This window comes from Castanea sativa, chromosome 11 (genome assembly GCF_040712315.1).
Source record: "Castanea sativa cultivar Marrone di Chiusa Pesio chromosome 11, ASM4071231v1".
NCBI classification, from domain to species: domain Eukaryota; kingdom Viridiplantae; phylum Streptophyta; class Magnoliopsida; order Fagales; family Fagaceae; genus Castanea; species Castanea sativa.
In genome coordinates, this window is record NC_134023.1 from 27,095,564 (window position 1) to 27,121,569 (window position 26,006).

Here is a 26,006-nt window from a genome sequence, read left to right on the forward strand (position 1 = left end):
GTTCCCTCTTATTGGCTATATTAACACTCAAACATATAAACATGGTATTTCTTTTTTCCTATTCTTATAATTGAAATTAGCAATTTTTTTTTTTTTGAGAAACCGGCCAAGAAGGCAACTTTAATTAAAAGAAGAAAAATCTGACAAATAAACGTAATACAGATTCGGTGGAACAGACTCCATCCAAACCAACAACGGACAAGAAAACTTAGCTCTCTTAGCCAAGGCATCAACTAAAGCATTACCTTGCCTACACACATGAGAGAAAGAAAAGCTCTGAAGGGAGCTAGCAAACAACAAAATGTCTTAAATAATATGACCACAAGATGAATGTAATAATAGTCTATTCCTAATAGCATGAATGGAAGACTCCGAGTCACCCTCAAAGACAACATTATGAAGGCCAAGTTGCCAAACAAAATGAACCACACGCCTAGCCGCCAAAGTTTCAAGAGTGAAAACAGAATCTGGTATGGGAATTTGCTCAGCCAAAGCCGCAACCACCTCCCCATGTTCATTCCGAACAGCAACACCAATACCTGCTGCCTTTAAACCTTCAAAGATCGCCCCATCAAAATTCACCTTCACAAAACCCACATTAGGAAGCTTCCACCGAGGTCTCCTTGATCGGACCTTCTTACTAGAACAAAGACAAACCTGCTGAAAATCCTACAAATGTTGACGCGCTACACCAGCAACCTTAATCAACGGCCAAACCTCCTTACTAACCCGCACTTTATTCCGGCAATTCCAGATAGCCCAACAAGTCATTGCAAAGACTTCAGAAATGAACAAGGAACAGAACACTAAATCAAGCAGGTCACTAAACGAACTGACCTTGGAAAATTCAGAACGTAAAGAAGCAAAACAAGAACCCCAAACTGAACTAATACCCTCACAAGACCATAAGGCATGAAGAACTGATTCCTCCCCTTCACGACAGAGGCTAAACACTGAAGATGAAACAATCCTGCGCTTGTGTAAATTAAGCATAGTCAGGATGGAATTGGTGCAAGCTCGCCAAAGGAAGACTTTCACCTTATTTGGAACATCTAATTTCCAAAGGCTATTCCAAAATTTCTTCTGCTCAACTGTGTCTGAAGATGAAGCTACATCACTACTATTTAAAGCACATAACAAATTATAACCCGAATGAACCTGATACATACCAGTCCGGGAATGAAGACAGAACGGAAAATCCTCCTGAGCAGAATGACAGACCGGGATGGACTTAATCAGCTGAGCTTCAAAAGTTAAGAAAATAGAATCCACCAGACTTGTATTCCACCACCTCGAATCACTATCTATCAATTGGTCCACCGTGGCATCGACAACACCAAAATAGGGGATAGAACTCTGCCTGAATTATTACAAGGGAGCCATGAATCCTTAAAAGTCTTTACCGAGGTCCCATCACCTATCCTCCAACGAGCACCCAACAAAATCACCTTTCGAGCTTTAAGAATACTCTTCCAAGCATATGACCCTGATCCGGCCTTGGCATAAAAAATGGACCCGTGGGAAAATATTTAGCCTTAAATTCTCTATAAAATAAAGACTCCATGTCATGAACCAACCTCCAAACCTATTTTTCTAACATGGCATCATTGAACTTACCCAACTCTCTAAAACCAAGGCCCCTTTTGATTTTGGTTGACATAAAATATCCCATTTTTTCCTATGTATCTTCCTTCGATCACCCCGTTGACCCCGCCAAAATTTCCTGATCATAGATTCAATATCATTACAAAGACCCACAGGAAGTTTAAAAACAACTCATAGCAAAAGTGGGAATGGCTTGCACAACCGCATTCAATAACACTTCCCTACCCGCTTGAGAAAGTAATTTTTCCTTCCACCCTTGAAGCTTACCCCAAACCCTCTCGTGAATATAATTAAGGCAGGCCCTTCTATTATTCCCCACCACAGCAGTAAGCCCCAAATAACGTTCATATTCCTTAATCTCAGGTACACCAAGCAGATTTTTAATGGCATTCTTCGTCAAAAGAGAGATAGATTTACCAAAGAATAGAGTGGTCTTATCGGTATTGGTCTTTTGACCCGAAGCAAGCTCATACTTCTTTAAAAGATTTTGAATAATCTAGACCTCCCTTAGCTCAGCTCTACAAAAAAGGAGAGTATCATCTGCAAAAAATAAATGAGATATCTGAGGACCATTGCGACAAAGGGAAAAGCCTCTAATATCACCGGCTGCCATAGCTTGTTGGATTAAACCATTAAGACCTTCGGACACCAAAAGAAATAGATAAGGAGACAAAGGATCGCCCTGTCTAAGTCCCCTAGTAGGTTGAATATCACCATGAGGTTCCCCATTCACAAGAATGGAATAAGAAACAGAGCTGATGCACTCATAAATCAACTGGATCCAACGATCCTTAAAACCCATCTTCTCCATACTTCAATCTGAAATTGCTGAAATGTCGATCAAAGGTCTTCTCTACTTTAATCTAAAATTGCTGGAATGTCGATCAAAGGTTTTCTCTACTTCAATCTGAACTGTTGAAATGTTTGATCAAAGGTCTTCTCTACTTCGATCAGAAGTTGCTGAAATGTCGATCAAATGTCTTCTCTACTTCAATCTGAAATTGCTGGAATGTCGATCAAAGGTCTTCTCTACTTCGATTTGAAATTGCTGAAGTGTCGATCAAAGACTTCTCTACTTCAATATAAAATTGCTGAAATGTCAATCAAAGGTCTTCTCTACTTCAATCTGAAATTGCTTGATCAAGGGCTTCTCTACTTCAATCTGAAATTGCTGAAATTTTTAATTAAAGGTCTTCTCTACTTCAATCTGAAATTGCTGAAGTGTCGATCAAAGACTTCTCTACTTCAATCTGAAATTGCTGAAATTACGATTAAATGACTTTTCTACTTCGATCTGGCTTGTTGGCTACAAAAGTCAGAATTTGGAATTAGACTTTAACTAATGAGTACCTTTGTGGTCCCATTGTTTCTAAGATGTGTGATTTTCATTTACCCCTTCTTGATTTGAACTTTATCAAAAAAAGTTTAATTTACAAAAGATTCTATTTTGGAGAAACATTTGACTTTTGAAACTTGGAAGTTTTGAAATTGACATCTAAAATTTTGAGATTTTGACTTGAAATTTGGAATTTGAAATCTAAAATTTTGAGATTTGGAATTTTGAAAATTGATAGGCCAAAAATGTATTAAACACGTGTGATGAATTAACCAATTAATTAGCCAAGTGAATTACTTAGGGTCAATTACATGCAAGGAGCGTGGTATCACAAACAAATCACCAAATAACTAAATGCAGCGGAAATTAAATTAACACGGTTATTTCTTTACTAATGGGGAAAACCTACACGGCAAAAACCCCACCGGGTGATTTTAATGTCACCACTCCTGAGAATCCACTATTATCAAAACAAGTGGTTATAAGTAAAGGAATCCCAGTACCTTATACCAACCTACAGTTGAACCCTAACCCCAATACCCAATTGAACTTGTTCTGTAATGACAATCTCTCCCTTGTATTGCACAGCTCCTAGTACATGACTAGTCAATTGCGCGGATCCCAGTACGCGACTTCAATCACCAACTAAAGATCATGAAGTTGCTTGGTCACAAAACCATATGGTGTACAAACACAATAGCTTCTTCAAGAACTAGGGCAAACTAGGTTTCCGGTCACACTTATGGAGTTATGCTCTTGTGCAATTGTGCTCTCAGCTGTGTAACCTGAAATGACCCTTAAAATAATCCTTATATATGTTTAGGGTTGTGAGAAAAGAAAGCCCAAACATATAATCACGGATTTGATGAAAAACAGTTCAAAAAAACTAAGTTTCATAAACCTCGACAGATACCCTAGCTGTCGAGCTGCTGTCAAGCCACGGGCTAGAACAGCTCTTTAAATCTCGATAGATGCTAGCTGTCGAGCTTTAATGAACAACATTTTTCACACTTGAATCTTGGACAGACTTGCATGGTTTCAATACTTGGACTTGAACTCTTTTTCCTTGAAATATTAGACACATCCTAAATCTACCCAATTACAAGTAAAGTGCATTTTTTCAAAGGATTAGCCAATTACATTAAATATTGACATATGTTCCTAACATCCAATCACATATGTCCTAACAAAAATTAAGGCTTGAAATTTCAATCATGAAATCTCGGGTTTGAATTTTTCTTGAAATTTTGAAAACTGGAGATTTGAATTTAAAAAATTTGGCATTGAGAATGTGGATTTTTTTTTTTTTTTTTTTTTACTTGGGAATGAAATTTTTGAATTGAAAATTTGGAGTTTGAAAGATATTTGAAAACTTTTTATTTGAATTTTTTTTTTTTGGGGTTTGATTGAGTTGACCCAGCTATTTGCTGAGTTTTAGTGTGGGGGCCTAAATTTTGGCCCCCCACTTGTTTGTTTCTTCCTTTTTTCCTTTTTGCTTCATCTTCATCAACTTCTCTTCCTCCATTAACACTATTCACCTTTTTTTTCCCCTTGATTTTTCTTCTTCATCTCACCATTTCTTCTCACAAAAAACACTTTTCTAAGCTTCTTAACGTTCCCTCATCCATCTCTATCAATATTTCTTTAGATCCTTGTGTTTTAAGCATTTTCACCACACACCTATTTTTGGTGAAAGCCATTTTCTAAACCCATTTTTCTTTGCATTAAGATGGCTTATTCCTCCAAGGGATCTTCTTTTCTTGCTTTTCATTGTAAGAAATATGATCCAACATTTGATTTGGCCTGATGAGGATGAACTTCTTCAAGACCCTAGGACCCATGCTCCATATTGTCATGTAGACACCAAGGTGAGCTTTTCTTTAGTTTCTCTGCTTGGAAAAATGTTGTTTCATGTTTCATTGAGAATTTCATGGTGAGATATTGTCATTTGGTTGTTTGAAATTTAGGGCATTGTGTGATTGGTTATGTTGGAAAATGGATTTGGACATTCTTGAAGTGTTGTTTCTTGATCATGGTGCAATTTGGACAATGTTGGTGGTTTATGGAATTTTGACAACGTAGGTAGATTGTGATGTTGTTTGATGAATATTGGTTTGAATTTTGGGAGTATTGGCATTGTGAAAAATTTGTGGTAAGCTTATCTGAATGTGTTCATGATGTATATGGGAAAAGTTTATTGACATGTGTAAACTTTGTTTTATGGACATGGAGTAATTTTGTGGGTATGGAAAATTTTTGGACACGGGAAAAATTTTATGGGCATGAAATTTTGATTATGAAAAATTTTGTTGGGCATGATGGTTCTTGGATAATTTTTGTGATTATGATTTTGGCCACGTAAGAACTTATTTGTGCATGGGCATGAGCTCGTGGGAATTTTTTTTTTTTTTTTGCTATTTTGGAAATGTAGGAACTTTTTTTCGCATGGCTATGGAAACAATTTGGTAGTTGTGTATGGATATGTGAAGAATTTTGATTGTGGTGAAATTTTGGTGGGGCATTGGTTTTTTTTTTTTTTGTTGTGATGTGGGTTTGGTCATGGAAAAAAAAAATTCGACATGTAGTTTGGTCATGGAAATTGATGAGTTGAACTTTTGTGTTGCAGAGCCTCAAGTGTCGAGGCAGTTTCCAAATGTTAAAAAGTGCATGGGCAGCATTGTCTCCTAGCATCAAAAATATCATCAATGAAGCAGGTTTTGGCACTTTCTTCGAAGTTTTGTTAAATCATGAGACACATGAATACAAAGATCTCTAGTTACTTCTCGCCTTGGCAAAGCACTTTTGGGACACTACATGTACCTTCCACTTTCCGAGTATTAAGGAGGTAATGTTGACACCTTATGACTTCTCTGTTATCACCGATCTGAGGTTGGGTGGTGAAAGAATTCTTATCAATGATTCCCTTACTTCGGCTGAACTCAAGAAACTTCTAGGTGTAGTGTCTTCTAGAATGAGGAGTAACAATATCCCTTTGTCTTGGCTATGTGAAAATATTCCTCATTGTGAGACTGCACAAAAAGTGCTCGTATGTTCATGCTTCTTTTTATTGGGACTTTCTTGTGTCCGGATTTAGGCAGTATTGTGAATCTGTGCTACCTAGAAAACTTGAGAAAAATTGGACAAATCTGGAATTATGACTGGGGTGGCATGGCTTATGCTACTTTGATGCATTTCATGACCCAACTCTCTAGGCGAAGTCTTTCAAGCTTGGGTGGGGCTCCATTTGTATGGCAAGTGAGGTTTAGGATTTTTTGGCTATGTGTAGGTTTTGGAAAATTATTTTAGCTTTGTGGTAATGGTGTTGTGGCAATTTTTCAGGTCTGGATGTATAAGTACTTTGGAGTGGATCCTCAAGTTCGGGAGGAGGTTAACGGTATTTTCCCTAGGTTCCTTCGGTGGTTACCCAAATACCGTTCGTGGAGACTTATCCCCATTTCCCAACATGGCAATACGATGTGATGAATCCTGATGGAACATATAGCTCCATGCCTCTGACTAGGCCAGAGCCCGTACCGAATGTTCCTTGGCCCAATCCGGTGTGTTCTTGAATTTCCAGTTCTTTGTCCTTATTTCTTCTTGGCTTATTGAATGGCTCTTCATCTGGCCAATTTGTGCTTCAGGTTGATGTGGATTTTGTGGAGGAAAGCATGTGGATGATTGGAGGCTTGCAATCGTTGGCTCGCACTCAATCCTCCCAATATGTGCTCAATGATTCAAGCTGGGTATGCCAGGTTGCTTTCTATGTATCTCTTGCTTGAATTGTGCTTGATGGTGGAATTAACACCTGATTCTGCTGACTTTTCAGGCACATAGAATGGAAGCTGCTGATGCTATCAGAAGAACTTTAGAGGAAAGGATCAGGAGCATTGAACTTGAAAATCATCAATTCGATCCTCACTTTTTCTCAAGTCAATAAGGAAATAATGAAGGTGGCTCCTCTAGAGGTGGATCAAGGAGATCCTCACGCAGGCGGACTCAGAGTCCCAATGATGTATGACTTGTATTTTTATTTTTCCTGCAAAATAAAAGGAAGTGTTCCTTAGAAAATCTTGTATTAATTTCCATGTTTAGTGCTTTGTCCTCAAAGTCGCCTTGGATCATGTAGAAACTTTAACTAAGATAAGTTTAGAATTCACCTGATGAGGTCTTGTAGTATCAATTTAAACTTATCTTGATTAGCTCTGTTGGAATCTGCACTTGCTTGAATGAGGCAGAGCCTAATGCCCCTAGTTTAAAATGAATGCATGATTTTTGGAAATCTTAATGATGAATTTTTTTTTTTTTTTTTAGAAAAATGATGATGGTGTTTTTTTTTTTTTTAAGAAAAATGATGATGGTGTGTTTTTTTTTTTTAAGAAAAATGATGATGGTGCTTTTTTTGAAGATAAATGAGCCATAGGCGAATGCCCCTAGTTTAAAAAAAGGAATGCCTGATTTTTGGAGATCTTGACAATGATGATTTTATTTTTGAAAAGATGATAATGATTTTTTGATTCTTTGAAAATGAATGAAACATGGGCGAACGCCCCTAGTTTGGAACATAAAACCATGAGTCTTTAAAAACTTGATTTGATCAATTTTTGAAAACAATGATGCAAGTGATGATTTTTGAAAAAAAGTGAGTTAGACATGTCAGAGTGGCCCAGTTTGACCAAAAAAAAAATCTTTTTGAGTGAATGATCTAAAAAAAAACCGAGAACGCAAAATTGCATGGGTGTATGATAGAGGGGTTGCGTGCCACTTGGCAGGTGAGGAGTGCCATTCAGCACTTTTAGAGTGCCGAATGGCACTAGGCCATACCATGACGCTCATGCCATGGTGGGCCAACTCCTTACGATTTTCCAATGCATGTTTCACGTTTTTGCGCTTTTTGAAAAACATTTACTTTGTTTACGATCATGAAACACTCTCCTAGTCAGCTACAAACTCTCTGAAAGCCATTTCAAACCTGATTAGGAATTGATGTAGCTTATATAAATGAATTCTTTTGCAACAATTCTCTGCATAAAGGTTAGCAACACACAATAATCACAAGTAAAAGTCATCCATGGCTAGCAATCAAAAATTTTCTCATTCAACAATTTATGATATCAACAGATAGGTTCGTAGCTTTGATTTCAGCACCAAGACCAATTTTACAGCCTTCAAACTAGAGGGAATTAAGGCTCTGAGGAATGTCAAACTCAAGTGGGACTTCCTTCGTGCTGCCGTGAAATTCTGGGTTCCCGAAGATCATCTATTTCGGTTTAACACTGCTAAACATTGTCCAACAATTGAAGAGTTTTCCGCTATCCTAGGCTATATGATCCGAGCAGAAAATCTATAGCGATTTCTTGTGATCCCAGGCATAGGGAATCTTTGTCTAATGCTCTCAGTCTTCCTACTTCCATTACTGATAGTATGATTGAAGGCCATATGGTGAATCTTCATGCAATTATCTCTCGGCTCATTGACGAACGCACCTATGGAGTGACCGACAATATGCAGAAAAACTTCGGTTTGGCCTTATGCATTGTGGGAAAACTTTTGCTTTGCTCTAGGAGACACGGTTTTGTGGATGCTCAAGCCATAAGTGTTGTGAATCAAATTAAGGATGGTGACAATCCTGTTTCTTTTATCTTGGCAGAAATTCTTCTAGGACTAGATGTTGTATTTCATGGTGGAGAAACTCAAAACTTCCTAGAAAGCCCCTTGACTTTGCAGATATGGTTCATGGAGAGACTGGACATGATTGTCAAGCCTACCACCGGTAATTATGGGCCTAGCAGTTTTCTTAGCAGGGCTGTAATCAAAATTGAGTGCCAAATTGAGAGTGATTGGGTGAAGTTCTTGGACAAGAAATCCAATACCTCAATTCAATAGGACTGTTATTGGTGGAAGTGCCCACCCCCTCAACTGCGGTCTCCGAGATCAGATCACATCTTCCTTGTTGGGTTGTGGAGGGCAACTTTCTACAAAGGAGATAGACTCTTAAGGAAATTCAAATATGAGCAAGGAATTCCTGGAGGCAATAGAAGAAGACCTTTCAAATCCTACTTCTATAAAAAACATGCTATTGGGTTTAGAGATGCCTGACCGAGTGGACCAATCTTTTGTCAAGGTTCACTTTCACAAGATGACTACAGAATAGTCTAACTGGTTGATAGAGAAGATTTTTGACAAGGAAGCTGAAAGGGTTATTATGAGGGAACAGTTTCTCAAAGACAACCGGGAAAGACTCGATGAAGACAACTATGAATTCAAAAGAAGGGATAGGGAGGATGAAGCACCTAACACAGAAGAAATCGATGATCAACAAAAAGAGAAAAGACTGAATACAAAGTGACCTTCTTATTCTTGGCTTTGAACATGTTTATTTTAAAGTTGATGTAAAAAACTCTTATATTTAGGAATTATTTAGGATTTGATGGTTAAGGGTTCTGTTTATGGTGTGGGCTTTTTGGGATTTGGGGTTTTTTATGGTTTGGGTTAGGGTTTGGGTTCTTGTGGTTTAGTTTGGTTTTTTTTTTTTATGGTTAAGGTGTGGGTTTCTGGATTTTGTGTAATGGAAAGGTTTAATGGAATGGTTGAATTTTCGGTAATTTTGGTTAATGGGCAAATGGTGGGCTCTGGAAAATTGTGACCAGACCAATGCATGGTTGCCTACGTACCCCCTTTGTAGAAGGATCAGGTCATCATGTAGTTCATTGATTTTTTTTTTTTTTAATTTGTCTTAATTTTTGCCTAGGCCACCTTTTTGGGTTTTCAACCTACAGGCTCTCTTACTCTCTTATTTTTCACTCTCCTTTTGCGTAGGTCACCCTATTGGGTTTTCAACTTACCCTTGTTTTTTTTTTTTTTTTTTGCTCTAATTTTAGCCTAGACCGCCCTTTCAGGTTTTCAGTCTAGCGAGCTTTTTTCGATAAGCCTAGGAAGGGAAATAACATAGTTTACAACCACTCAGACATGGTGATTTCAGTCTACCACCTCAGACGTGGTATTTCTTCAATTGATCCATGTTGGTTGGCTCAATGAAAGGGTTTGCATCTAAGTCCATCAACCTTACTGCTTCCCTAGAGTATATCTGCTTGATAATGTATGGGCCTGCCCAATTTTGCTTGAACTTCCCGTTTGCATCTTGAACCAAGGCTCGAATTTCTTTCAACACTAGATCTCTGAACTTCAAATCTCTGATTCTTACTTTCTTATCAAAAGCTTTCCTAAGTCTCCTTTGGTATCCCTGGATGTGATACAAGGCTTTGAGTCTTTTCTCATCTAGCATGCATAACTAGTCATATCTGCTTTGCAATCAATCTGCTTCAGGTATTTCACTTTTCAATATTGTCCTTAGTGAACGGACACCCATTTCAATGGGAATGACCTCTTCCATCCCATACACCAATGAATAACGAGTGGCTCCTATGGAAGATCGAATTGATGTTCAGTACCCCCAAAGTGCATAGGGCAACTGTAGGTGCCAGTCTTTGTAGTTATGTGCGCTTTTCTTCAAGATTTGCCCTATATTTTTAACAGCAACCTCAACTGCCCCATTGGTTTGAGGACGGTAAGGTGAAGACTTGTGGTGCTAAATGTTGAACTGTCGCAGTAGCTTCTCCGTTTCTCCTTTAAAATGTAACCCATTGTCAGAGATAATTTCATGTGGTACCCCATATTTGTAGATGATGTTGGTCTGACTGAATTGAACAACTTTCTTTGAATTTAGGACATTGTATGAGGCAGCTTCTACCCATTTAGTGAAGTAATCTATAGCAACAAGTAGAATTCATGACCATTAGATGCAGTTGGATGAATCTTTCGACTAATGTCTATCCCCCATGTAGAGAATGGCCAAGGTGATGTCATAGTATGTAGTGGCATGGATGGCATATGTTTCAGATCTCCATGGACTTGGCATTGATGACAATTTCAAACATAAGCCGCACAGTTGGCTTCCATGATGGTCCAGTAATAGCCTTGTCTCAATATCTTCCTTAATAGCATGTGTGCATTCATATGTGGCCCATAACTTGATTCATGAACCTCTTTAATTATCTGTTGTGCCTCCTTAGTGGTTACATAAAGGAGATGAATTCCATCATATGATCTTCTGTAGAGCCTTTCACCACAAATAATGTAATTAGTGGACAACCTTCGGATGGTCCATTGGTCATTCTTGTCTGCAGATGGTGGGTATGTTCCATCCTTGAGATACTGTAGGATGTTTAAATACTTTTCACCTTCCCCATTCTTTTCTTCATCTTCTTCTATTGTCATGCAATAAGCTGGTTCCTCTTTTTGTTCCACCACTATCAGTCCTATTTCATCTTCTTTAGGCCTATCCATCATTGATGCCATTGTCACTATGGCATCTGCAATTTGATTCTGCATCCTTGGCACATATTTTGGCATCTGTAATTTGATTCTGCATCCTTGGCACATATTGGTATTAGACCTTGTTGAATTTTGAGGCCTACTTCTGCAGACATTCATAATAAGACACCAACCTTTCTTCTTTGATCTTCCGTTTATTTTGAATCTAGGAGATTATCAGGGCTGAGTCACCATATACTTCATATTCAGTGGCATTGTTAGTGGCAGGAAAGTTGAGTCTGCCAGAAAATGGAATGTGTCTCCCTTTTAGAGAAATTAAGAGTAATCCAATACCATTTCCACTTTGATTCGTTGCTCCATCGAAGTACATCTTCTACGATTCTACCTCAATCCCCATAATATCTTCATCCGGGAAATCTCCTTAGATCTCCCTAGCTTCTTCTGGTGAACAATGGGCTAAGTGATTAGAAATCGCCCTCCCCTCACAGATTTCTGAGTCACATACCTAATATCAAATTCTAACAAAAGCAAGACCCATTTAGCAGTCTTCCCAACTTGCACGGGTATTTCCATTAAGTACTTCAAAGGATTTATTCTTGCAATGAGCAAGACCTTGTAAGCAAGCATATATTGTCTGAGTTTGCGGGTTGCCCATACAAGTGCTACGCATGTCTTCTCTAAGGGTGAATACTTTTCTTCATAAGGCAACATCTTCTTGCTAATGTAGTATATGGCATTCTCTTTTCTAGTCTCTTCTAGGTATAAAGCACGTAGAGCCCCCATTGCTGTATCAGTAGAGGTGAGATACAACAACAATGGCTTTTCAAGTATTGGTGGGACAAGTATTGGCGATTTCATCAAATAATTCTTGATCTTCTCAAAGGCTTCTTGACATTGTTCATTCCACACTGTAGGGACTTCCTTCTTAAGCAATCTAAAGATTGGTTCACATGTCATGGTGAGTTGAGCTATGAACCTGCTAATGTACTGTATTCTCCCCAGAATTCCTCGGATTTCCTTTTTAGTTCTTGGAGGTTTCATCTCTATAATTGCCTTGATTTTTTTGGGATCTACTTCTATTCCTCTTTGACTTACCATAAACCCTAACAGTTTTCCGAATATGACTCCAAAAGTGCAATTCTTGGGATTCATTCGTAACTTGTAGAATCAGATTCTTTCGAAGAACTTCCTCAAAGCCGGCATATGCCTTTCACGGTCTTTGGACTTGACTATCGTATCATCCACATAAACTTCTACTTCTTTGTGGATCAAATTATGCAACAAAGTAGTGGCTGCACGTTGGTAAGTAGCACCAGTATTTTTAAGGTCAAATGGCAAGACCTTGTAGCAGCATGTCCCCCATGGACTGATAAAGGAAGGCTTCTTCATATCTTTTGGAGCCATCTTGATCTGGTTGTATCCTAAAAATCCATCCATAAATGATAGCAAGGTGTGATCTGCGGTATTGTCAACTAGGATGTCAATGTGAGGCAAAGGAAAGCCATCCTTTAAATTGGCCTTGTTCAGATCTCGAAAATCTACACACATTTTAACCTTCCCATCCTTCTTTGGTACCAGAACAACGTTAGCTAACCACTTCAGATAATTGACCACCCTTAGGAATCCTGCATTGTACTATTTCTCAACTTCCTCCTTGATCTTGAGAGTCCACTCTGGCTTCGTTCTTCTCAACTTCTGCTTGACTGGCTTCATGGTTGGATCTGTTGGAATGTAGTGATGTACTATATTTGTATCAATCCCAGGCATGTCTTCATATGACCGCTCAAAGACTTCTTTGAATTATGTCAATAGTGCCACTAATGCATCTCTCTCAAAAGTGGTTAGGGTATTGCCCACTTGTATCATTTTATGTTCACCATCAGTTCCCAGGTTAATAGATTAGGTTTCTTCTTTTATGGGTTCTAGGTGTCCATATTTTAATTCCTTATTATTAAGAGTTTCTTTACGAATTTCAAAAATAAAAACATTCAAAGCCAGCAAATAAGCAAAATCAGAAATCATATTAAAAGGAAAAGAGTTCTCAACAGACTCGACAGACTCAATAGACTTAACTAAAACAGTCTCAACCAGAAAACTATCACAAATAATCTTAACAAGAATAGAAATACCAGTAGAAATAGACTCAATAGGGACAGAAACAATTTTCTTGGCAGGGGTGACTGGCTCAGCGATCTTGATCTTCTTGGCAAAAGTGACCAACTTAACGGTCTTGATCTTCTTTACGAAGTCCTTCATGGGGTGGGCAGCTCCCTCCCATGCCCATTTCTTCAACTCAGTAGTGGCTTCAACAATGGCAGGTGGCTCCTAGTAAGTTCCTTCTTCCTTCAGCATCAGTACTACGGGGTCTTCATCCATATAATCTGTGGCTTCATCATCAATCTCCATATCTATAGGCTTGTCAATCACAAAATGCGGGGGTTTGAAGTATCTCCCCACCCCCCCCCCCTCTTTGTGATGTGGGCAATTTTTGTTGGGTCATTATGATCGATATCTTGGGGTTTGAAGTGTCTCCCCCCATTTGTGGGTGTCAGGTTATTGAATTTGGGTTCGAAGTGTCTCCCCCCATTTGTGGGTGTTTGACTGTTGAATTCGGGTTTGAAGTGTCTCCCCCCGTTTATGGGTGTTTGGTTGTTACTTGGGGTTTGAAGTGTCTCCCCCCATTTGTGGGTGTTTTGTGATTTGGTTGGCATTTAAAGTATCTTGTAGGTCAAATATGGGATTATGATGTTGCAACAGTGAAGTTTTCTCTATGCTTATGAGCTTTAATACTGTGATGGGAGTGATGAGCTTGGAACTGGAGCTACTGGCTTAAGTGTCGATCTTAGGTCCTCTTTGCAGCCTTCCTTCGGATCTTGACCAAATTCTTCCCCCTCTCTCTCTCTCTTTAGAACAGGCTCTCTTGGGTCAATTAAAGCTAGGTCACCATCTGTATCAACCAACCAAGCAAAACAAACACACACAACATACAATGCAATTTTAACATGGACCGGCCTAAAGGTAGGGTCTAAGTCATTTCGTTATGGGGTGAGTTTGTTGTTTCATTGTTTCCCATAGCTAAGACGTTACACCTCCCAATTTGTAATGTAATGAACATTGCGTTGGTCCGAACGGCATGGTTTGTTCTTTATAGTTAACTGGAAATGATCCAATGACTCTAGGCTATGAGTTGGTGAGTTCACCACTAGGTACCCGAATCTAATGAATACCGGTGATCCATGGTTACTACTACCACAAAATTGTTGAAAATGGGTGCATACATTGTTGTTTGGATGGCACACACTATGACAGTTAGGGAATGATTTTAACAAGCAATACAAACTACAAATACCATACACCAAAATGTCATACAGCATCCCATCAAACGTAATTAAACAAACAAACAACTATATTATGCAAGACCATGCAAAGCAATGGTACATATTTGGTCACTTAAGTCTAATATGAAGCTAGCCCTCGACATCCCCAGTGGAGTCGCCATTGTGAGAGACCGCCAAGATTAAGGGTGCCTCTCAAAAAAGAGATTTGGGTACTTTTTAGAGCACCTCTCTATTTTGGTAAGTGGTGTGGAGTCGCCACTTACTTTTTATACCAAAAATAAATAAATAAATAAAAGAAATATAAAATAAAAGACTGAATAGTATCCTTCTCATTGATTGAATAAAAAATACATGTTTGAAAAATTAAAAATTACATGGCTTTGGGTCCTAGTTACAAACTACCAAATAATTACAAGCCTTTTTGTCCTAGTTACATTTTACCCAAAGTAAAAAATAAAGACAAGGCTTAGATCTACTTATCCAAAAACCTAAATTCGGAGGCCAGGTTACGAAATTGGAAGGTGTTAGGCACCTATTCTGCCCAGACAAAGTTTAGTCTTCTAGACTCTTGTGACCAATGTACCATTTATGCATGCTATGAATGACATGTTGTATATATGAACAAAACTAAATCACACAAATTTATTTATGAATGAATCATCTTCTTTGTTTAAAAAAATTTAGATCTATTTTAATGATAAAAAAAATTGATTTTGGTTTGTCAAAAATGCCAGATCTATTTTGTAACAAAAAAAGTGGTTTTTTTTGGAGAGAAAAACTCAGATATGTTTTGGTGATTATAAAAAATTGATTTTAGTTTGTAACCAAATCAGATCTATTTTAATATGTAGAAAAAATGGTTTTAAGTTTGTAAAAGATCAGATCTATTTTATGATTATAAAAAAATGGTTTTGGTAACAAAAAAATCAGATTTTTTTTATATGTTTTTTTAAAAAAAATATGAAAAAAAAAAATTTATGAAGAGAATTTCACTCATAACATAAGTTTATGCTATATGAACCAAACAAAACAAAACAACCATAAACACAATCATGCTTAATCTTTTTCTTTGTTTCAAAATCTAAATATGTTAAAGAAAAATCATATATTTATCTAAGAAAGATACAAATCAGTTTTCAATTTGAGAAAAATTAAGATCTACATCTAATAAAGATGCAGATCCATGTTTTATCAAGAAAAAATTCAGATATACATTTAAGAAAGATGCAGATCCGTTTTTGTTTAAGAAAAATTCAGATCTACTTCCAAGAAAGGTGCAGATCTGTTTTTATTTTAAGAAAAATTCAAATCTACATCTAAGAAAGATGTGGATCTGTTTTTATTTTAAGAAAAAGCATTGATTATATGCAGATTATTGGAATTAAGAAAGAGATCCCAACAATTATACAAACAAAATCAAGATCATGCTTTAACAAAATAATGATTAACAATTCATGTTATGGATAAAGGAAAATATGCATCTTCATAAACAAGAATCATAAAAGAGAAAAAAAGAATAGGGTGATTGAAAACAACCTCTTGCATGGAGGACTTCTTGTTCTTAAGAGGATGTTTTAGGGTTCAAAGGAATTTATTCAATTATCTTTGAAATCTAAAAACCCTAATTTAAGCAGCAAATATGAGCAATTTGAGAGCCTAAAAACGTATGCCTCTCAAAGCGCCAAAAAAAAGTCCCTGAATTATGAGATCCAAACTCTATTTATAGAGGCCATAAGACTCTAAAAAATAGCTCTGACGTGTAGAACGCAAATCGAGACTCATCCTTCTGCAAAAAGATCGAAAAGGATGTGTCTTATTGTCACCCGAAGGGAGTTGGGCCAAAGCCCAAAAGGAGTCAATTCGGCACTTTGAAAGTGCCGTTCGGCACTCCAAAATTGCCGAATGGTGCTCTTGGATGCCGAACACACTTTCGTGTTCGAGTGTGTTTTGGACTCTCTTTCTAGGGTTTTTTTTATCCGGTACTTGTACCTAGACGTGTTTTCATCCTTAGTCTATGATTTTTTTAATCTCTTTTCTAGATAATTCAGAATTTTTAGGAACAATTATCTTGTAGATAAATTCCTTAAAATAAATCTTGATAAAATTCAGATTATCCACAATTTTATTGTTATCTAATCATCCCTTTTATTCCTATGCATACAATCCTATTTTAGACGCTAATTATCAATCAATCACAAAATTATTTAATTAATTTTAAATTTTTAACCAATCAGAATTAATTTAAATTAATTGTGTGTGATCGACTCTTCCTAGACACAATGCATGTTGACCGTACAAACTTGATCTTGTGATATCTTTCAATCCGATTGTTCAATTTAGAAACCAGACACATCATTGCGACCGTTAGAATCCCAAGATCATTTTTATGATATGCAATGAATAAATTGATACATGTAATGCAAGAACAAATTGATACATGTAATGCAAGAAAAAATTGATGCATGTAATGCAATCATGATTTTTAGGGTACATGGATGATCAATTAAGTCATCTTTCTTGATTAAATCATGGGTGCAAAATCGAGTGTCTACACTAGGAGTATTGTGTTTGATCATGATGTTAAGTTCCTTAACTATTTTTGGAAAGTCTTGTGGGGAAATTTGGGGACTAAACTATTGTTTTCGACTACTTGTCACCCCCAAACAGATGGACAAATTGAGGTAGTGAATAGAACTTTATCTACTTTGTTGCGTACTATAATTTAGAAAAACTTGAAAAATTGGGAGGATTGTTTGCCGTTCATTGAGTTTGTATATAATCGGAGTGCTCATTCTACTACTAATTTTTCACCATTTGTTTGCTACCACTAACTCCTTTGGATTTGCTACCTTTTCCGGTTAATAAAATGACTAATTTGTATGGTCAAAAGAAGGCTGAGATGGTGAAGAAACTCCATGAAAGTGTAGGGCAACATATAGAAAAGAAAAATGAGCAATATGTGACCAAAGCCAACAAGGGCCGTCGACAAGTCCTCTTTGAACTGGGTGATTGGGTTTGGGTGCATATGAGAAAGAAATTATTTCTAGCCCGTAGGCGGTCCAAGATACATCCTAGAGGGGATGGTCCATTTCAAGTCCTTACGAGAATCAATGATAATGCATACAAGTTGGATCTTCCAGGTAAGTATAACATTAGTGCTACATTTAATGTTTCTGGTCTTTCTCCTTTTGATGTAGGTGACGATTCAAGGACGAATCCTTTTGAAGAGAGGGGGAATGATGAAAATCAACAAGCATTAAAGTATCCATTGCGTGTTCCAATTGGGACTATTACTAGAGCAAGATCCAAGAAGATCAAAGAAGCACTTACTGGGCTGATTCAAGAGATTTGGGATGATTCTAACACAAGACATGCTAAGCTTGGCCCAAATGAAGATGAAGGCGTAATAAATTTAACCCAAGCTATTGAGGGCTGATCTGGCTTAATTGGGCATGATTTATGGTGTAGATTAATGGCTGATTGATTTTCCATCTCCATACTAATTAATAGATATTTTTCCTATTCTGGAGCTGCTAATTTCAGAATCCACCTTAATTTTAAGCTTCTATTATTTAGAACGTTTTTTAGCTATTTCCTATTTTGGAGATGCTATTTCAAACCAAATCAACTTTAATTTAGGTTTTTATTATTTAATATGTTTTTTATATTTTTCCTCTTTTCAGTCATGTCTTATAAATAGCATGCACTGATTGTAATGGAGGATTATTGAATAAAAATTAGAAAAAACGTGAGGTTTTGGTTCTTCTTTTGGTTCTTCAAGAACTGTGAACTTATTAGAAATTCTTCTTTGTGACGTTTAAATTTTATACATTCGGTTTGTTATTCTATTATAATCATTAGGTCGAGGTCCGTTACTTATATCTTTGGTTTGCGTTTCATTTATAAACGTTGGGTTGGGGTTTCTATCAAAATCTGAATTTTAGATTTCTTGGGCAAATATTCCAATATTATTTGTTGGATCTCAAAGCGTGTCGATTGAGATTTGCATCATTACCCCTATGTAGTATAACATTTCATAAGTGCTCCAATAGCGAAATTTACCGATATATTTACTTGGGACCATGTTTTGTTCTAACGATGAGGATTTCCATCATCATTTTTAAAAAAAATTGGACTAGCCATCTTGAAATATTTTTTAGTTTATGGGGGCCAAATAACCAAAATGTCATGGAGAGAGAGCGATAGTGGTGTAGTGGTGGTGCCATTGATGATTTTGTTTTGGGGATTTAGGGTTTCACAAGTTTTGATTGGAGAAAGAGAGAGAGAGAGAGAGAGAGGGGTAAAAATAAAGAACGAAGTTTTTGTTTTCAATTGATTGGGAAAAGGGGGGTTTTGGTCTTTTAACTTTGTGCCACTTAAGTAATGCACATATGCGAGTCATGTGCTTGAGATTCCTTCTAACACAACAGTATAGTTAATATCAGGGTGCAAAGTGTAATAAGAGTCATAGTCTAGGGTACAAAACGTGCATTCGAATAGTTTATAATGCAAAGTGTAATATGTGGAATAGTTTAGAGTGGTAAAGTGCAATTTCTCTCAAATTTTAGTTCTTTAAATTAAAAACATAAACACCATATATTTCTACAACACAATTTTGATAAGTAAATATGATCATACAAAAAAATGTAAAAAGTCAATCCCTTTTAATTGTTTGATTAAATAGAATGATATGCAACATTATATACCCTAATTTCTCCAAATTTTGAGTGCTCGCAATGAAAACGTCTCTACCCTCTACTTGTTAAAGTATTAGTTTAGTCCATTAAACACTAATACATTTTGGCTTCTTCCTCTCATTCACAAGGAGGTTGTTCATCAAGTGTGTCATGTTTTTCAACTTATTTAGGTTTTCTCATTGGATATATGCTAATGATTCTTTGTAGATATATTGCTCTTTTGTTTTGTGGATCATCCTTTGTTCAAGTATTCCCACAGAGGTTTCCACTGCTGCTTCGAAGGATAGATATTGGAATAGGGTGAAAGATGACATGGTGTAGCAAGTCCATTAGAAAATTTTCCTTTCAACTGAATCTTTCAATTTCCTCCCACTTTAATAATTTTTATTCTAAAAAAAAACCATCCACCATCCGCTCTGTGACCACTTTGTGTTCCACTCCAATCCCCTAAACCATCACCATTGAAACCCAAAATTACACATCTACGAGTGAGAGATGTAGGATGTGGCAACTTAAACTTCTTTAAAAACTAATATATTTGTGGAAAATTTTAAATGAACTCAGTGTAAGGGTTGAATTACGGAGGAGACATTTGCTTGTTGATGCACCTTGTTCGTTGTGCAATGCTATTGATGAAACCGTGCATCATCTATTCATGTTTTGTAGCCTGACTCGTGCTGTGTAGTTAGGACAGAGCTTACCAGAAGAATTGAGTCTTTAGAACTAAAGTCAACTATTAAAGCTGGTTGGAGTGAGATTTGAGCATTCCTGACAACGGGTCAGATTTGTCTGTAAATCACAATTTACAGACAAAAACAGCATATGAAGCTCTTATGCTTATGGTAGTAAATGATGTTTAGTTTGTTATATAGCAGAAAACAACTGCTGTACAAATTCACGGAGGTATGGGGATTAAGGCAAAATACAACCATTGACAAGAGCAAGTTTGAGGTGGTACACCGAACATGGCAAGGTAAAAAATGGCAGGTTTTAATTTTGATAGAAGCTGGGGCACTAGTAAATCAAAGTGGAAGGGCTCTTGCTTTATTTGTAAAGACTGACAACAGGATCTTAGCAGGCTTTTATAACTAATGACTTTTTCTAAAACTTAAAACTGTATGCCTTGCTTTGAGAGAAGCACTGTATTTGATGCATAAGGGAATAACAATAGTGATGATTCTTTTCAGTAAAAATGTAAAATGATGGTTTGTAACTTGTGCTCAGAAGGGTGAATGAATGAATGGACCATAGAAGCTGTGTCTGCTGATCTAGAGTTGCTCATGAGATCCTTCACTGATTTTTGTATAATGAGGATTGATGCTAGAGTTCTAAACGCCCTCTAAGGCTTGTTTCCGGAAAGTTATACAACAACAACAACATCATCATCATCAACAACATGGTGGTTTATTTAACGACTTGAGAAACCTTTTTTTTTCTTGAGAAATCTATTGACATTACCATATTACACAATTTCAGTTCCTCACTATTTTTTGGGGGTGGGGGTTCCTAATTCCTTACACATTTCAAAGCACACCATTGGAGATCTCACAATATCACAAATGCACAACAGATAGCTTGGATGCTTAACCACAGCAAGAACCACATGCGGGTAAGGAACCTGGTGGTATAGAAATACATCTTTATTAGAAAAATGAGTGAAAAAAAATGTTGAAAAAATAAAGTTGGATTCTCTTTTTTAATAAGTGAGTTTTGGCTCCCAAGGGGAGATTCAAACTAGTGATCTCTTCTTCATATGACACAGTATCAAGACGTTTGTGCTATCCCTTGATTTTTTTTTTTTTATAAAAAAAAAAAATTATTATTCAAAATAAATAAGGTGGGCAAAATTAACTTACTATGGTCCCCTCGAACACTGTCAAGTCCACGAACATTGTCTAATCCACGGGGCGGCCCACGTGGACCACTGCCAGATGGTCCACCTCCTGGGCCACCACCATCCCATTTCTTGCCACCACCAGAGCCTTTCCTGTAAGCATCTGACTTCTCCATCTGAGGCATGTAAGCATTAAGAACATAAATTTTTCTAATAGATTAAAGACCAATTTGATAATTCAAAGCTAGTACATATATCATAGTAGAGAAGATGAGGAAAGTCTAAGAATTACCGATAACATAGTCGTAAAAAACACGCCTATGTAGTTAAGAATGGCCCAGAAGAAGTCGGTGATTGTCCTGAGCTTCCAGATTGATCGCTTGGATTTCACAACACCTGAACAAGTGTGTGTGTGTGCCAAATCTTGGTTAAATCTTGCTCATGGTAATAATAAAGAGGAACGAATACATCTACAGTCTTTTCTTTTGGCCTCAACAGGAATTGAGTTTATATTATCAAAAATTAAACTATAGCAAGACATGTCAAATTTGGTGACACAATAGGCATATTCAACCCACAAACTGTTCAATCAACCATGACACCAAATCACAAAAGCATCTTATAACAATATGCAACAAAAGTTGGTAATTTCAGTCTAACACTACATTGCTAAACACATTTTAGTGATTTCAGCATCCCAATGATCAACTTTTGTAACAGAATACGTCAAACTGCTTATTGTGACAACATGAAGTAGAGCAGTGGTAGAGAGTTGCATTGGCAAAAGCACACTCAAAGTGCCAAGCCTTGAGCGCTTTTTGCACCTAAAGCAAAGCACCTTTGGAAAAGCACGCTTATTGCGCATTTTAATACGTGCAAAAAAAGCAAGGCTTTTTTATTTTTATTTTATTTATCTAATGCCATTTGTATGGGCTCTTGATTTGTCATACAAAGACCAATCATATGGTGTGATAGAATAGACAAGGCCACCCCTCAATCCTCATTACAAATTCTAGAAGACATTAAAAATATCTAAGGGACCACATAGAGTGGTTGACTGGGAGTGCATGAGCTGCTGGAGTTGAAGAAGAAAGATTCAACATGAGATCAAGTTCTAGTTCATGGTGTAATCTTATTCAAGGAGAGTGAGGCTATTATGATGATGATGATTATGTGACAATGAATTTGGTCTTATACTTAATGAGGATGATGATTATATACTTTAAGTTTGCATTGCATAGCTTATATTAGGCACAGAAGTCACAATTTCCATTCTAGTACCATTTGGTCTTTACCTATTGGGCATTTTTTTTTTTTTTAATTCAACCTTGAACTTAATTTTGACGATGGCTGTATATATTTTGTAAAGTACAGGAAAACTATGTAAAATGTTGTTTTTGAACTTTATATCATTAGCTGTTCGCCTGATTGTCAAATGGCATTTATCAAATAATATTACTACCTCCATCCCACATCGTTCGTTCAGTTTAGAAAATTCAACTTTTTAAGAAAACATCATTTAATGAGTTGTCTTTAGGTTATAAATGTATCTATTTCCAAAACTACCCTCATTAATTTATATTTTAGTGAAAGAATGGATTGCTATTTTATATAAAGTAAAGGGTAAGTTTGAAAATTAATTTGTTGACTTTTCAAAGAAGACTACATTTTGACACATCCCAAAATGGAATAAGGGACCAAACAATTTGAGATGGTTGGAGTAAAAATAAACTTCATCAAGGATCAATGGCATCAAAAAAATGGATTCTAAAACACTTGGAGAAGAAAAACCAATCCATCTATATAATTTAATCAAAAAAATACATCAATATCATTTTTTTAAAATAATTATAAAAAAAAACAAAACATCAATATCACTATTCTAAAAATAGCATTAGTCTATGTCACATCACACTCACCACCTGCTTCACTCCATTCTGCAAGTATCAAAATATAGGCAACAATTAAAAGTTCTAATCAATCATCACAAGCATCCTTGAATCATTATGCAACACAAACGATGAGATAGAAATATATTAAGATACTTAAGAGTCATGGATCACAAATTTAATTAGTTAAAAAGACATAGGAACAAGTTTGCGGACTAAATATACAAACATAATTTTGTTAACTACTACTCAGATTGGAAATTACACACAAAACAGGAAACAGACGAACATATGCAGGAAGCTAGCTATAACTACTCAAACTACACAACTGAAACAAAGATGTTTACTTTTTCTCAATTAGAAACATTGTTAAAAAGACTGGAACATTGGACCTTTTCTTTTCTTTTTTTCTCAATTAGCAGACATTGTTAAAGCTACTTGGATCATTAGTCCTTGTCCAAAATACCTTGAACATTCAAGAATTCTCAAGAAGAAGATTTTAAGCTTAAATCTAAATAGAAAATAAAAAACTAAAGTAGTATTAATATGAAAATTAAAATATAGGTCTTTCTTAACTAATGAATAGTATGTGTCGTAGAGCGGGTGAATCAGTGGATCATTTTTTACTGCATTGCGATGTTGCCAATGCTTTGTGGAGGGATGTGCTTCAGATATTTGGGATCCAATGGGTCATGCCTGAGTTGGTAATGAGCTTATTATTTTGTTCGAGGAATTGGTTTGGGAAGCATGGTTTGGATATTTGAAACTTAATTCCAGGCTACTTGATGGGATTGTTTGGAGAGAACAAAATTGTCGTTCGTTTGAGAACACTGAAAGCTCCTTGGATCATTAAAAATATGTGCTTCTAAGCACTCTTTTTGATTGGTCAAGGAGCTGGGGTTTCACTGATTTTACATCCACTATTGAGTTTTTAGCTTCTCTTAGACCTCCTATATGATTTTTTTGTACTCTCAGTTCCTTTGTGTTCATCATCATGAACTCACAAAGATTCTATTTGATATGATTAATGAAATTGCTCGAAGCAGCCCAAAATCAACCTGATTCATCAAATTTCCCATCTTTAAATCACAAAAATGCAAGAATATCATACGCAACGAAACGAATCCCAAATTGCAAACACCACTTGTTACAACATATCATCAACTAAATAAATCCTGGCACAAGTTCTTCAAAATCAAGTTGCAGCTCATTTCATTGCATGCCAATTCATGTCAGCTCATCAACAAGCCCAGAAATAAAGATACCAAATAATCAAAATTACAAGAGTGAGGTTGGATTTTTTTTTTTTTTTTAAATTCAATCTGTTATGCATAATTCTTGGGTTAGTGGTGAAAAAAATCATAAATTTTTTCTCTACTACAGAAAAAATTTATTCAAAGCAAAACCATGTCAAAGTTAAGTTGGAAACTTTTCCCATGGATCCTGAGCTACAGATTAAAATTCCAAATTGTTGCATATCTGCAAAAGGGTCCCATCAAACTTTGTAATTAAATAATATGTGTGTGTGTGTTTTTAAAAATCACAAAAAACGAATCTGAGAACAGAGGAACAAAGACATTGAGCGATCCAAACGAGTCAATTCATCAAAAGGCATAATTATTCACAGCAAAACCGAATAATAAAAAGCCCTAATTTCAATATTCCAAACAAGTAAAAAAGAGAGAGAATGTGAACGAACCTCGTTCGACGTAAGCCATGAGAGAGAGAAATTCTAGAGTCTTCGCCAAAGTCCGAATTAAGATGAATTTGATTTGAGAGAGAGAGAGAGTTGCGGTGCATATAAGGCGACCGACTCGAATTCGACGTTAGTCTTTATGATGACTAGATTGGACTACGCGTTCTCTCGGTTTTAATTGGCTACTGTAAAAGTCCATTCTAACGCTGAAAGTCTACGTGTCATTTTTTAAGTGGCCTATTCATACGTGCTTTTCGTGTTTTGAGAGTTTTTTTTTTTTTAATAATATGGGAAAAACAAATCTGTACTGGTAAGAATTCGAATAGATTCTTTGGGCAGAGTGACATGGTGTCAGATTTTTTACCATATGCAGCTTTTTCTTTTCTTCTGTTGGCTACAAAATACTGAAAAATTCTTACGTAGTTTTAGAGTGTAGTAAAATAGTGCTTCTTCTTCTCACATTTATAATGGATCCCATCATAAATTTAATGAACGAACTCTATCATAAATGTGAGAGAAATGAGTACTATTCTCCGTGCTCTAGAAGTACCTAAGAATTACTCCAAAATATCTATCTCCAAGAAGAATAGTTGAAGAAGGGAGGAAGCTACCTTCCTCAAGTATTTGAACTGCTTGTAAAAAGGGAGGCCCAATATATGTCAAGGGTTTAAAATGGTCAGCGAAGAATGGTGAGTCAATCAAGGGGAAAATTAGGCTTTTGTCTTTATTTTGCAAAAAATTTAGCAATATGTCTCTATTTTAAAATTATTTAGGACTGTATCCCTATTTTAAAACTCAATTTTTTCAAAATCAAGTTTAAATGTAAAACTCGATTTTTAGAAAATCGAGTTATGCCAAATCAAACTTTAAAAAAAATAAAAAATTTGTGGAACTTGAGTTTATGTAACTCGAGTTCCTCGAATGGAACTCAAGTTCCATAAAAAGAATAAAAAAATTTAAGTTTGATCGCTTATACTCGATTTTCTACAAATTGAGTTTTACATTGAAACTCAATTTTGAGGAAATCGAATTTCAAAATAGGGACACGGACTTAAATAGTTTCAAATAGAGACATATTTCTAGATATTTTTAAAAATAAAGGCAAAAACCCAATTTCTCCATCAATCAAGGTATGGAATGATTTTTGGCTCCCAACGACATCCTACAAAACCTTAACTCCAAAAGAAGATTGTCGGGGGGCAGTTTTTCGGTACGCAGCCACGTGTTGTCCACTGAAAGGGTGACCTTGCTAGACCCGGTTTTGTATAGGGAGTTGCATC

General features: G+C 36.3%; 3 protein-coding genes across 3 annotated transcripts; all 3 read right to left on the reverse strand.

Annotated features, from left to right (window-relative positions):
- Positions 1–306: 306 nt before the first annotated feature.
- LOC142616302 (uncharacterized) lies at positions 307–2,416 on the reverse strand. The gene is made up of 5 exons (XM_075789181.1): positions 2,108–2,416; positions 1,873–1,996; positions 1,633–1,723; positions 730–1,360; positions 307–669 (listed from the first exon to the last, which is right to left on the reverse strand). The coding sequence occupies exons 1-5, from the start codon at positions 2,414–2,416 to the stop codon at positions 307–309; spliced, it is 1,518 nt and encodes a 505-aa protein (XP_075645296.1).
- An 8,451-nt stretch (positions 2,417–10,867) lies between these two features.
- Positions 10,868–12,313, reverse strand: LOC142616304 (uncharacterized). The gene is made up of 2 exons (XM_075789182.1): positions 11,778–12,313; positions 10,868–11,417 (listed from the first exon to the last, which is right to left on the reverse strand). Exons 1-2 carry the CDS (start codon positions 12,311–12,313, stop codon positions 10,868–10,870), a joined length of 1,086 nt encoding a protein of 361 aa, XP_075645297.1.
- An 8,376-nt stretch (positions 12,314–20,689) lies between these two features.
- Positions 20,690–24,882, reverse strand: LOC142615627 (uncharacterized). The gene is made up of 4 exons (XM_075788368.1): positions 24,730–24,882; positions 21,434–21,537; positions 21,164–21,317; positions 20,690–20,925 (listed from the first exon to the last, which is right to left on the reverse strand). Exons 1-4 carry the CDS (start codon positions 24,746–24,748, stop codon positions 20,891–20,893), a joined length of 312 nt encoding a protein of 103 aa, XP_075644483.1. The 5' UTR covers positions 24,749–24,882; the 3' UTR covers positions 20,690–20,890.
- Between the last annotated feature and the right edge of the window lie 1,124 nt (positions 24,883–26,006).

Bases quoted from the DNA above. Each gene is read 5' to 3' on its own strand.
- LOC142616302 (XM_075789181.1), bottom strand. From the start codon at position 2,416: ATGGAGAAGATGGGTTTTAAGGATCGTTGGATCCAGTTGATTTATGAG. The intron at 1,724-1,872 runs GTAAGCTTCAAG...ATCTATGATCAG, and splicing joins TATTCACGAGAGGGTTTGGG to GAAATTTTGGCGGGGTCAAC. The intron at 670-729 runs GTTAGTAAGGAG...CAACATTTGTAG, and splicing joins ATTGCCGGAATAAAGTGCGG to GATTTTCAGCAGGTTTGTCT.
- LOC142615627 (XM_075788368.1), bottom strand. The intron at 21,318-21,433 runs GTAATTCTTAGA...TACATGCCTCAG, and splicing joins TTTTTACGACTATGTTATCG to ATGGAGAAGTCAGATGCTTA. The intron at 20,926-21,163 runs GTAAGTTAATTT...CTATACCACCAG, and splicing joins CAGTGTTCGAGGGGACCATA to GTTCCTTACCCGCATGTGGT.
- LOC142616304 (XM_075789182.1), bottom strand. From the start codon at position 12,313: ATGAAACCTCCAAGAACTAAAAAGGAAATCCGAGGAATTCTGGGGAGA. The intron at 11,418-11,777 runs GTATGTGACTCA...GAATGTCTGCAG, and splicing joins TTGTTAGAATTTGATATTAG to AAGTAGGCCTCAAAATTCAA.